This window comes from Cygnus olor, chromosome 3 (genome assembly GCF_009769625.2).
Source record: "Cygnus olor isolate bCygOlo1 chromosome 3, bCygOlo1.pri.v2, whole genome shotgun sequence".
Lineage (NCBI taxonomy): Eukaryota > Metazoa > Chordata > Aves > Anseriformes > Anatidae > Cygnus > Cygnus olor.
Genome location: NC_049171.1, coordinates 26,929,700 through 26,943,930, shown reverse-complemented (window position 1 = coordinate 26,943,930; position 14,231 = coordinate 26,929,700). Strand labels below are relative to the sequence as shown.

The following is a 14,231-nucleotide window of genomic DNA, read 5'->3' as shown; positions in this document are numbered from 1 at the left end:
TACAGGCTCCCTCATATCAACAAAACCTGATTGATTCTGAAACATCAACTATCCTGCTAATGTTGTAACAAAATGTCACAATGCAAATGCTATGCAGCTAGGGAACCTGGAACAGGAGAGCGGTGTTTGCATGCTGGCATACTGCTCTACCTAGACAGTTGACATTTTAGCACTGATCAATTTTCTTCTGAAAAAAAGTTCAGGTTTAACCTTTCACAACACGCTGCAAATCTCAAGTGTTGTACAAAAATAATAAGTAGTTTTGCCAAGGCTTTTTCAGCTATTAAAAGTTATTTCAACAGCACTTCCACTGAAATATGCTCAATAAAAACCAAAACAAACAATTAATACTACATTTATCCCATTGGAAGCAGTAGCACAATCTGCATGGAAGGAGATGACATTTTTCAAAACTAACAAAAATGTTTTTGACGTGAGAAAATGTTTTTGCAATGAGCCAATCGGATTTAGCACATAAAACATTTATTTTCATATAGCACCACCAAATGCATGGAAGAAAGGAAATAAATAATATAGATTGGGGTTACTGAGCTCTTAGCACAAATGTCACAACTCAGTGACATTTTCAAAGGACAGGAAAAAGATTTTCCTCATGAATCTCCAGTGATTGATACACGTATCAATACAAGGCTGAAGTCTGTTTGTTTTTTTTTAATTAAATAAAACTCCCAACACCTCGGTCTCACACCTTCACAACAGCACAAACCAGCCCAAAGCAACTCATAGAGAACGTAGAGTGGGCTTTTATATTTTAAGGAAAGCAAAGCAAAGGCAACAGCTAACTCAAGATTTACTTTAAAAAAGAAATTCAGGTCCTAACCTTAGCATTTTTTACTTATTTATTTTACTCTGAAGTGGAGGGACAATGTTGCCATGAACAGTGCTGAAATGCTATACCTAAGAATTGAAAAGCTGTATGTAAATAAAAAAATATAGTATAAAATTCATGTTTATATACAAATAAAATTAATGTATATTTATTTAGGCAGTCAATTCGAGTTGCCAAAAGACAGGTGCTCCATGGCAGAAGAAACAAATCAGCAGTCGTGAAGAGCTTGATTGCTAGCATGTGCTAGATACTTACCGAATACTTTAAGAATTTTGAAGAGACCGAACTCAACTAATTTCAGCTCAGCGTCTGCCAAATGCGTTCAGAATAATAATTAATGTTTTCCTGAGGCATTTGCGTCTGAAAGAAATTGATTTCTTTTTTTTCCATTTGCAAATGTCTAGCTTTCATATTCACATTGTGGTATAAATAACATTTGGGTTGAAGATTAATATTTAGTCTTTAAAGCAGAGGTTTTCAATAATTAAACCTTGTTTAATTGGTAAGCGAACTGTTGCTAGTTTTTGCATCATTACTTGTGGAAATACTTATTTCGCTTGCATGTCTGGGCACAAATATGTAAATTAACTCATCTCATGTATTTTTTTGCATTCTAATGTAAAGCTAAAGTTGACAGATACCGAGATTCTCATTAGATATTTTTTCCCCTAAAACATTATAATATTGCAGGGAAAACGGAATTAATACAGTGTCTTTCAGGCTTTAATTATATGTAGATTGAAGTAGCCACTCAGAAAGCTACCTTGTCAGCAAATCCCAACCTTCTGGTAATGCTGCTTGCCGTAACTGGGACGACTCTTCAGGAATTTCAGCAACTGTTTCACCGCTGATTTGGCCTTTACCAGTAGCTTTCTCAACTTTTAATTTAGTCCTCAGTCTTTCTGCTATCTAGTTCCAGATATCTAGTGGTTTTAAAACTAAGCCAAGTGTACTAGAGCATTGGTCTTCACAGCAAGACTGGAAAATAACACCACTTGCTTTAGGTCACCACCAGCTTGATGCAAGGAAGTATTTCACTCGTCTTCAATATTGCTTACTGCTCTTTGACTGCCTGCAGATTTTGTTTCTTTTTCTAGCAGTATTTACGAGCAGAAGCTTCTGATTGTTTGCTGTCTTGATCCCAGTTTCACAGACTGAATATCCCAGTGCTCCCAGTACTGGGATCTGTTCTTCGGTTCAGCTGTATATTGCTGCTGTAATTAACCTGTGGCAGTGGGGAGGAGGGTGGTTTCACTCAGAAGGCAGTGATTTGCTCAAGGTCTTAACATTATCATTGTGACTATTTGCCTTCTTCCCATCATTCAAGAGAAAAAAATTAAGAAAACTAACATCCCTGCATAACCCAGTAAAAAAAATTACTAACCAGTATCACAGAGGAAACAATTAGCCAGAAAGCATGAAAGACTCATTATTGCTTCATTAAACACCCTCATAAAGTCACATCAGAAATCACGACAGGTTTTCCAACCAAAAACTGCATTAATCTAGCACTAATTCTACGCTCAGCAGTACTAAAACTGTTTTAAGAACAACCCTAAACCATGCCAGCAAAGCTTCTCCAAAGGTGAAGACCAAGAGAAGAAACTAGCATCTATAGCCCCACCCAATCCACTCCATTAAAATCTCATTTTCCGTAGTCATTATCACTACGACGTGGCTTCATCTACTGTTCTGCAAAGGAAGCCATCCCCAAAAAATTGAGTTGAAAAGGTATTACGTATTTATCATTAATCTTGACAAACTGTTACTAAAGCCCTATGTGGCTTGGAAGGCAGTGCAGGAAATAAACAGGTCAGGCACTGTATAAAGTCACAGTTCCATTATCCTCAGAGATTTCATTTTCTTAATAGGATTTTACTGCTAGGAACCAATTACTCCGTCCTTGTGTCTTATTACTGCACTCAAAGAAAGTTTTCCTTAAGTGTCAAAATTTGGTCCTGTTTATCTCATACCAGAGCTGACCTGAATTCTCGGCGATTTGCTCTACGACACTATGTGAACTTATTATAGCTACAGCCTGTAAAGAAAACTGTCATTTTGGAAACAGCCTCAGAACCAAAAGCTGTGTCCGGTATTTTTCTACGACAAAAAGCACAGATCAGACAAGTTCTGCTGATCCTCTGATCTCAGCTGTCCACGTATCAAAGATGGTCAAACAGAATCCCAGTTGTTTAAACCAAATAAACAATACGTAATAAATTAGTCCAGCACCAACTATTTCTGAACAGCTAGCAGCATTCCTACTTTCCTTACAAGATCTTAGACTCTCTGAGCATCCTCAGAAGTCTCCATTTTCATCTGTGATGCAGAAGAATTTTCACAGGTACCAGTGTTTAGCAATTCCAGCAAGACTGTTAAACGCTTACTCAGGAGTTATAAACACAAAATGAAACTGGTTTTTAGAAACAAGAGAGCATCTTCCTCTTAAACTGGTTTCCGAGAAAAATAATTAACTAAAATCTCAAAAATAGTTGTTGGTAGGGACCAGGATTATTTACCAGTCTACACTGCCTGAGGCTATGTTCCTATTCTGTCTTTAAACTACGGTAAAGACCCTAATATCTAAGGAAAAAGGATTCCACCACCAACCATTTTCTCTGTCTAATGAGCTGGTCAAATCTTCGTAAATTACTTTTCCTTGAGAAAGTTATTACACCACTTCAGATAAATGAAAGTAGTCTTTAAGAAAAAGTTTGTATTAAAACAGTCTGTGCAATGCCAGCCTCTTACTTCCAAACCTCAAAAGAAGACATCTGAATTTCAGTGTTTTATCCTCTCAACATGTGGGTACTGCTTGGAAATAACTGCTGCGTTGCTAAGATTTAGAAAATATCCATCTTCTAAAAGTAAAAAGGCATTTGGAATACTTTTGCTTAGTTATGCGTATTTTACAATATTGACTTTTTTTTTTAAGGTAGAATCAAATTGCCAACCCTTCAAAAAGTGTTAAGCCCTAGCTCCCCATATGTTCAAGTATCAGCGACTATGTTCTTATCTGTAGTGAATACAGCTAAAAACATGACAGGCACTCCCATCTCATGCTCCTAAAAAAAAAAAAAAAGCATAAATCTGAGCCTACTTATCAGCATTTTTAAATATTTTACTTAATCTCAACTCTCAACTGCCAGCCATGACATTTCCCAAATATGAGTAAGACATAATGTTTAAATATTTTCTCTTCAAATCAAAGAAGGACATTCACATTACAGAAAATTACTAGCAAAACATGTATTTCTTAAAAAAATCCTTTTTAAAATGTTAATTATCCAAGTTTACAAATATTGCATATACTTTCCTTCCGAATAAAAACAGGCTGACATAAGAAACACTACCCCCAGGACTCCAGTGCATGAAGGAGGAAATTAAGGCTTCATAAAAACTAATTAACTGGTATTATGGAACACACTAACATTGCCTGAGAACTTAAGTATGGTAGTAGGACCTCCATTTCATAGAATCATAGAATGGCCTGGGTTGGAAGGGACCTCAAAGATCACCTAGTTCCAACCCCCCTGCCCTGGTCAGGGATGCCACCCACCAGATCAGGTTGCTCAGGGCCCCATCCAGCCTGGCCTTGAACACCTCCAGGGATGGGGCATCCACAGCTTCTCTGGGCAACCTGTGCCAGTGCCTCACCACCCTCTGAGGGAAGAATTTTTCTCCTAACCTCTAATCTAAATCTCCCCTCTTTTAGTTCAACCCCCCCACTTTTGTCCTATCACTATCTGCAAAAAGTTGCTCTCCATCTCTTTTATAAGCCCCCTTTAAATACTGAAAAGCTGCAATAAGGTCACCTCAGAGCCTTCTCCAGGCTGAACATCCCCAGCTCTCTCAGCCTTTCCTCACAGGAGAGGTCCTCCAGCCCTCTGAACGGGTCCTCTCCCCTGGACCCGCTCTAACAGCCCCACGTCCTTCTCGTGCTGGGGTCCCCAGACCTGGACGCAGCACTCCAGGTGGGGCCTCACAAGGGCAGAGCAGAGGGGCACAATCACCTCCCTCACCCTGCTGGCCACTCCTCTGTTGATGCAGCCCAGGATGTAGTCAGCCTTCTGGGCTGCGAGCACACACTGCTGGCTCATGTCAGGCTTTTTGTCCACCAGAACCCCCAAGTCCTTCTCTGCAGGGCTGCTCTCAATGAGTTCTTTTCCCAGTCTGTCCTCATGTCTGGGATTGCCCAGACCCAGGTGCGGCACCTTGCACTTGGACTTGTTGAAAGCTGTAACGTTCACGTGGGCCCACTTCTCAAGCTTGTCCAGATCCCTTTGGCGTCGCTTTCTTCTGTTGTATCATTTGACCTCCCTGTAAGGCCTGTGGCTTGGTGCTCCTACGTAAAAGAAGAGCACGTAGCAAGCTGCTCAGCCAAAGCCCAGGGAATTCTTCCCAGCCCACCAGAGCCAGGCTGCTGCCAGCACCTGACCCCAGACCAGGCAGCAGCAAGGCTGAAGAACACCGCAGACCCCACAGCAGGCACCACGCACAGACAGCACACACACAAATGGCCTGATCCATCGGCACGTGGTGGCTGACCTCTGTGGCCCCCCGGAGCTGGCCACAGGCTTTGGTCGCCCCAGAAGATGTCTCTCAAAGCCCTGGAAGCTGGCTTGGTTGCCAGCTTTGCCCTCTTTGCCACAAGCACACATTGCTAATAGTCAAGTAAGTCAAGAAAAATCAAAAAGTAAATGCCATGACAACTGTTTTGCACATTTTTCCCAGAGAAATGAGGCTAGAGTGATCTTGCTATTTACACTCACAGATGAGTGTTAGAATTAATAACTTTTGACCATTTTAGCCAATCCCACCAGATTTGAGAGAGAAAAGAACCCAAAAGACACTACCTCCTGACAAGTTTCACGAGGAAAATACTAGGTGAGAGGCACTGGCATGTCTCAGAAACACACACAAGCTGTAGAGAACAGCAGAGACTCCAAAAGGAAAACACATCCTATGTCAAACACACGAGAATTTCAGAGCTGACAGTTTGGTTTTGTGCTGATACTTTGGAGTTTAACAATCCCAGGAAACAGCCTCCTGCCCAGATAACACGTAATTGCAAAGAACACCAGACCGAAATAGAACAATTAACCAGTACCTGAGCTGCACCTAGCACTTTTCAAGGACAAACTTCAAGAACCGGACCCCAGCAAAGTATCAGAGGGCACTACAAACAAAGTGTAGGGCCCTGACCCTCACCAGCCTGTATTTTTTGCAACTCTTAGCTATCTGGAAGAAAGCCTGAAATCTCTCTCATCTTTAATGTATCGGACTTACTGTAAGATGACTGATGAAATAATTAGACCCCAAAAGAATACAGGTACATCATGACTACAGCACAAGGGCTGTAAAAAAGACTATCAAGCCTGTAAACCAACAATGCATAGGAAAGATACAAGAGACTGAAGCAAAAGAGTACACAGCTCAAAGAAGTGCCAAACCAGGTGTTATCACTGTGCTTTGAGACAGAAGCTACATTACAGTAACGTCCTCAAATAAAGGGGGCATTTAAAAAAGTTTTTATGAGGTATTTTTGTTCCTACTCCCAAAACATTACTTTTTGAACAGCACCAGTACACATTTTTAAAAGCAAGGTCATAATACAGTAAGCCAAAATCTGTGAGTAAATATCTTTTGTATTCTTAGCCCAGCACCCACCAAACCACAGCTTACGATCCATTGGGAAGCAGGAGAACAGCCCACGAGCATTGGCCAAAAGTTCAATGGCACCAGACAGCAGAAGTTTGGTTCCTCCTGAATTGCAGCAGTTCGCTGCCCCTGGGGCACAGGCATACGGGATGCAATTGCTATCGGCAGAGCATCAGAGGCTGTCATTACTAGTTCAGGTGCTTCTAATAGCCAAGGGCAGCTGAGCAATCACAAAGCCCTAAAGGATCTAAGCTGCTCACAACTCCTTGTAGCAAGCTCTCATGACAGAAAACCCTTGGAGATCTTCAGAAGCCACCTGGATGTGGTCCGTGCACCCTGCTCGAGTAGGGCTTGGAGCAGGTGCCTCTAGAGGTCCTTTCCCACCTCAGCCATTCTGTGAAAACAACCTGGGTAGAGGATGGCTACCTGAAATACATAAACTGATTTATAGATTGTTCAAAGTCGTTTTTAAACATAGTATCCAAAGTAATGCCTGCATACCGTTAAGCTGGAAGTGACTAGACCCAATAACGGGTCGGTCATTTTCTCTGTAGTTTATCACCTCATCATAGTAGTAACAAACAATCACTTCTCAATGAAAGTAACTTCCTAATTTTTTTTTAAATCATACATCTTTAAGACTTATCCAGAAGTAGTTTTTTTTTTTTTCTTTTTCTTTTTTAAGAGCAAAACACTGTAAATACATCAGCTGCCACAGTGAGGTATGATCAGGACTTGACATCACCTCTCTTTTCAGAGCAACAATTATTAGAAAAGCAGACACCAAAAAGGCTCAGGTGAACTTCTCACTAAATTTTGTCAGATGTGTTGACTTTTTTTTTTTAATACTCAAATATTTTCTTATTTCCTGAAATACTCTGATGACAAGTCCTACTAAACATACCTTCTATAGCACTCAGTATATTCTTGCAGTTGGACTTGATGATCTTCATAGGTCTCCTCCAACTTTTGTTTTCTGTTCCTTCATCCCTATGAACATAAAAATCTGGACTCCAAATCAGCACTGTTCTTGGACTTAAATTTCACTTTTTACATTTTCTCCAAGAGTTACTGAAAATCATGTGAAAAACCCTACTCTCCATCCTGCATAACAAAAGTAGCTTCTTTTCACACTAACTTATGACCTCCTCAAGGCTAAGCCTGTACAGAATATGTAAGAAGGAGAAAAATCATCTGGAACAAGAGCAATAAGGTTACTGAGGTTGGGAAAATAAAATTGTTTTCAAATATGTACAAGAGAGAATTGAAGAGATTAGGAGAAAACAGAAAATAGCTCTGACAAAATGCCAATCACAGTCAAACCACAGTCCATATATGACACTGTTTAAGGAAGCAAGGATTAATGGGATATTATTTGTCTAAAAGCTTATCTCTGCTCTTAGAGGGCAACTCAATAAGTCAAAACGGAAGGGCACACGCAACAAAACACTAACTGCATTTTTTTTTATTATTATTATTTCAAAGCTTCTGCACCTCATGCCTTTAATAGGTGACAGATGCAAGTAGCTGTATATTGCCTAAGCCTGCTTGGAAGCATCACTGAGAAGCTGAGACCTTGCCTAACATCTGCCCAGCTCTAACTTATCAGATGATTCGAGTACACACTGGGAAAACGAGGAGAGCACTGATGACTGTTATGAGGTATGCTTGGAAAAATAAACTCTGGACTACATTGCCTTGCTCTAATGGCTTAGGCACTCACGCAACAAAAACGAAGAAGTATGGATGAACTCTTAACAGCTTTACATTCTTATAACACATTTGGGTCAGAAAGTCAAAAAGACAGCACCTCAGGTGAGTGGGCTTTAGCTATGGAGAAGGTCAAAGAGGTAACATCCCAGCCAGGCCACTGACAGCTTACGCCAAGCATCTAAATTATAGAACAACAAATTAAGTGAAAAATAACAGCCCTGGAGGTGATATCCATCAGCTACAACACCACAAATGGCTGAGCCCAGGGGGGAAGCAGTATACACGGAAGCCAGGCCACCTGCCAAAACCTGGACCCCTTGGACCAGCTACAGTGCCCCATTTGGAGACCACAGTGCCAGAAACAGCTTGACTTGAGGAGAAGCCGCCTTGTTTGATACAAGTCTGTATTGTTCAAAGTATTTGAGAGTAGGCCACAAAATAGAAATCCTAAGGCAATATGATGGGTTGATAGGATGTATGATAGGATGACCTCAGCTAATGCTCAACTCCCATACAACTGCTGGCTGTGGTAGGGCCATTGGAGCCGGCTAGAACCACCCATGTCTGGCATGGGACAGCCCCGGGCCCTTCTCGCAGGGAAGCGGCTCCCCCGCTACCAAAACCTTGCCACCTACACCCAGGACGAACAAAAATCATTATTTGCCTGCTATAACCTTCCCACGTTGTAAATACAATTTAATATTTATGCAATTGAATTGGTATGGCTCTGCATTTGCAACTACCTCAATCCTATGATATATATTTTCCTCAATTAAGGGGAAAAGTGCTTTGCAAAGTGGGAAGAGATTCACTTACTTTGGCATGCAGAGGTGATTTGTGTTCGATTTCTCCGAACTAGAAGCCTAAACATCAATGGAGGCCCTCCCGGGGTCCCAGATCACCCTCCCATTTCTCTAATAACCATACAAGGGGACCCTGAAGCCTCTAATTCATGTACGTAAGAGACATCTCAGCTTACTTCAGATGAACATTTCTCTGCACACATTAAACAGTTTGAACAAATACCGTCCACAGAAAACCCAGTGAAGAAAATAAAAGTCAGCATGCAGTATAAATAATTTAACAAACTGCAATGTTTTTAATTATGTGTTCGAAAAGGCATGTTATTGTTATGCTATTTACAGGGTTTTGATTTGTACTTTTTCATGATTTTATCAACTGATCTTTTAGCACTAACTTCAATGAAATAAACTATATATAAAGTGCAAAGTACCAAAACTGTCCTATTGGCAAACTAGCATTATTTAAGATGGGCAGCTCTTTCGTACCATCTAACATGAGGTAGGTTTTTGGCACAGTGGTGTTGTAGGACCATTCGCCTTGCTCTTGAGCTGGCAGTCTCTAAAGCACTTACCAACAGAGCGGACTAACCTTCTGCTGGACTGCAAGAACAATGCTTCCGTGCAAACACAACCGGAGAGTAAGACATTACAGTCTTGCACCAAACAATGGAGACATCAAAAGCAACAGAAAGTGCGGGAAGGGTCACAGAACTCGACTGTCCCACCAGGGTTTTAGGCTGGAAACAGACTGCTGATAGAAATTACACAAGCTTGACTGATTAGTCAAGCCTCAGACGACAAAGTACAAATTTCTGGCCAGCTGAATAACAGGTTCATTCAAATTTTTTAAAATGCATTCCTACCTCATCCACAGTAACAGTCTGATCCAGCAGTGACACATACCCTCAAATTTAAATTAATAGTAAATCCAGTGGTTATACCGAGAGATGTTTCATTTTCCTAAATTAGCATTTCCTTTTGATTGAAGTTTTAAATACTAAAAAAACTTAGCATACAAATTAAAACATCTTCAACTGATATTACAAGCATTTAAATGCACTGTGAGGTGTATCAGAAATGGTGATTGACTCTTTCTGTAAGCAGAAACAGTATTTCACCAGGACTAGCTTGCAAGTTGGCTTCAGCTCATACAGTGCAGTTGTGTGGTTGGTTTAGAATCACTCAGTATGCTGAAGACATTTCACTTCATCCTGCAGCTAAAGAAAATTTCTCTTTTGAATAACAATTAAGTAATCACACCTGACACCACTCTTCAAGAACAAAGGCTTTCAGTTTAATGGGTCTGTAGTCAGCAACGGTCATAAAAAAGCCTTTTCAAGTGCTTGAAGTATCTCCAGACACCATGTTTTTTGGAACCCATCTGGGTCCTTCTAATCTAATGCTTCTTAACTGAATCATAACAGGGTCGATTGTACTTTCAGTTCAATGCAGAACACAAGTATAGGCAGCACATAGCTAATATCCGACTCAAGGGTCACAAATATGGTTTATAAATACAAGATACTAACTGAAAAACAAAGGAAAGCCAACTTCTATCACTAAGATCTTATGGTTATGATTTATAAAGTCATATTCTGTTCCTGAGGAAGTACTATTTCTCTCATTACTTCCACTGTTTTGAGAAAGACCATGGCAAACTGCAGGAGGAAACTTCATTACTGGAGGAAAACTGCAGAACTGAACTATATCAGAAGTGCTTCTTACAGACAAATTATGCCAACAAATATGTCAAATATGTTTTCAAGTCTATTTCATTGCTTTATCTTGCCACAAGGGCAGACAACTGAAAAATCAAATAAAGATATATAAACCCAAACGGATGAACACATTCCAAACGGATGTATTTTTGTTACTCAAGCTTCTGCCGCTTCCTGGGTTTACCAGCTAGAACATCGGCAGCACCAGGCTTTCAACCCACTCCTGATGTGCAAGGCAACCAAAATGTGTATTGCCTTTTGAATCCGGTGGACCTGAGCTGAATTGAAAGCAAATCTGAGATACGTTTGCACTATATTCAACTTACATGTAGTAAAGCCGTTATATATGGAATCACGCTTAAATCACAGCTGCCTCCATCCATGCTAGACAAGCACAGCCCTCACTAGAAATACTATCACAAATCCTAAGGATAAAATTATGTTAGCATGGAACTGTATCTGCCGCTGCTTTCCTTCACTGTTCAAAGTCATCAGCCAGACCATGACATAACACAGATGTGGCTCTATTACTTTCAGCTCCCTATGTAGCTAATTCTAATTATTTTATTTTTTTTAAAGCTTACAACAGAATTGGATTTGTTGCCAGGTGAGAAACACACAACACAATGTAAGACAGACCTGACGAACTATTTCAAACAGGATATGAGTGTGTGGGAAACACGATTCTAATATTAACACTTTATTTGTCAACTGCCTTAGTAAGCTGATCTGAAATCTTTTTCTTGGCCTAGCAAAAAAAAAAAGATCTGCTTTCACTGACAGATCAAGAGAAAGTGATAAAGCACATGGAACAACAGACGCAGGACTTTGCAGCACTGGCTTGCAAAACTGAGCATGAGGAAGGCCACTAAAACACATCATCTGGCATCTCAGGTTCTCCTATGCCTACTGCTGAGGAAGCTACATGATGCGATTGTATAAGGAAAGGTTAATATAAGAGGCAAAAAAAATTAAATGAACTCATGTAAAACTTGAGTCATATTCTTGCATGACTGTCAAGGTATCAGAACAAGGAACAGTGACTGTACAAGTACGCAGTCATACTGAACGTGGAAACATACGGTTGCATACAGGTATGCACATACATATTGAATACTGAAACACACAAACATATCGGTTTTAATACTAAACTTTTTTAAAAGGCTATCCCAAACTCTAATAAACCTCCCCAGCTGCCAGTATGACCCAGTATGACCCAGTTGAAATTGAAGGCCTTTTGCAAACTCTGCCTGCAAGGCCCCTGCCCATCATGGGTTGAAGACAGGGGACCTGCAGAGGTCAGGTCACGGAAAAAACAGAACAGCTCAGGACTGGGGATATGAATGTTACATCCTCTCCTTGAGAAGTCTTAGACACAACCTTGTGATTCTAGCTAAAACCTGTAATATATCTGCCTTTTCTACAAGAAACATAACATGCAATTTCATAACTGTGCTGACAAGAATAAAAAGATACAACACTGAGAGCAGAACCACCATGATGCTAGAGCATCAGCACTAGTCTGAGTTCTTCGGGCAATATCAAATGCAGTAGGTCTCGGAATATCCAACTGGTGAAATGCTATCTGTAGAGATCCAATATGCTACATTTGCAGGAGTATCACACACACACACACACACACAAACCCTTCAACCAGTTACGGAAGATTGTCTAGATTACAAGTTAGATTAAGCTTAGGTATGATGTTGTTCCAGTCATCAAGACCAAGAACAAAGCTCTAAACGCAGGACGTCCCTTACAGCCAGACATCCAGACGATGATGCATCAGCAATAATGCTGCAACACAAAGTATCTCAGGTTGTAGAAGCCTACAGGGAACCCAGAAGGACGCTGAAGGAAAATGTCCAAGTAATAACCTTTGAAAGTCCAACAGACAACAAGACAAACGACCGGAGTTTTCAGAACGGATGAATTGCTAGTTGATTAAGTAACACAGTTTCCTGTTTTATGGATAAAGAAATTAATGCTATCTGGAAAGGATCGTTATTAGCTGGTTTGAAAAAAAATCTGAGAGAAAGAATCACTGATCTTTTAAAGATAATACAACACTTTTCATGTAAACGATTAAAAAAGGAACAAGAAATGCCTATTTAGCAGGAGTGCAACAACACTAGGAACAAAGTTAATTAAGACACTAAGGAGAACAAACAAGAACAGGAATTGCCCACATAAAATCAATGCTATGCAGTCTAGACAGTAAGTAAGAGAAAAACATAATTGCTCATTTACAGTCAGATTTTAGTTGATGTTAAACCTCATAGAAAGAACTCTCATGACTCCAGGATTAACCTCTGTAGTCATAACATCAACTGGACAAAATCAGTGGTACCTAACTGACACGGAAAACTTCAAATGCACCAGGTGATATCTGATATAACAGATTAAAAAACAGAATGGCTACACATTACAAATACATAAAAGCCTGATAACTGTGAATGACGTAGGTGAGCAGATTCATGAAGATACAGTTAAGACATATTCAGATTTAAAAAACTTTTTACTTAACCTTTTACTTATTAGCTCACACTGACAGATGCACAGAAATGAATCACAGAACAACAAATTACTGACACTTCATGGAATGTTTATTTGCATTTGGTGTATACAAAGAATAAAATCAACCTCATTTGCACACATTCTGCATTACACCAAATACAACACATTTTTCTTCAGAATTAGGAACTTAGTCCCATGTCTTCCCTCCTCCCCGTGTGTAGCAATGCAGTTGCAACACAGAAAGGCTACATTTCAGGCACAAGTTTTCTGCTTTACCTTGTTCAGCACTCCCACGGTGCCCTCTGATGGCCAAGGCACAAGATGCAGCTCTAACCTCTCAGGGCAGCTAGACATCTGGACACATACAATAACCATCATGGAAGGGGTGAAAACCGTGAGAAGAACGTGTTGGCAGTTTGATTGTGAGACTGGATGCAGTAGCAAGACAGAATCTTCTGCCAGACCTCACGCATCCACTCTGTGCTGACTGGAACTAAAACTGCCAGCACAGCTTATAAAGAGAGCCAGTTTGTAAAGCATGAAACCAATAAAGCTGTTCGAAACTCCGCACTCAGCAAGCAAAACGTCTGATTAGACTGCAAGAGATAAGATGCAGAGCTGCAGTGACCTCAAGAGAAAGCTGGTGCATAGCTAGCATTAACTTTCAGGTCTTTGTCTCAGTTTGCATCTGCTTTTCTGAAAGGTTCCTTGAATTCAAGCCTAACGCAGAAAGTGATGCTTTCACAGAGCTCACTTCAAAGAAATGAATAAAGACTGCAGACAAAACATTAATAAAAAAGTAAAGCTAACTGAAAATTTGACAGAATTACCTATAAGTAGTTTGCAGTTTCCACCCTTTGCGCTTTGGATCCTGCAAATTTAGAAAAGCTTTTAGTTTAGTCCAATCATGCAAAGGATTATAATTACTGTACCATGTCCAAGTAATACTAAAACTGCATAACTATTTGC

The 14,231-nt window shown here is 40.2% G+C and overlaps 1 protein-coding gene across 5 annotated transcripts in view; it reads right to left on the bottom strand.

The window, feature by feature from the left end:
• The window catches only part of PRIM2 (DNA primase subunit 2), a 109,217-nt gene that overhangs the window by 60,783 nt on the left and 34,203 nt on the right, over window positions 1-14,231 (bottom strand). The window contains exon 1 of one of the 5 annotated variants that reach the window (XM_040554262.1): window positions 13,539-13,652. The exons of the other annotated variants lie outside the window; for them this stretch is intronic. Within the exon in view, the coding sequence (XP_040410196.1) occupies window positions 13,539-13,640 (102 nt within the window). The 5' untranslated portion in view covers window positions 13,641-13,652. Of the gene's footprint in view, window positions 1-13,538; window positions 13,653-14,231 lie in introns of those variants that run through there. 5 annotated transcript variants of the gene reach the window in all.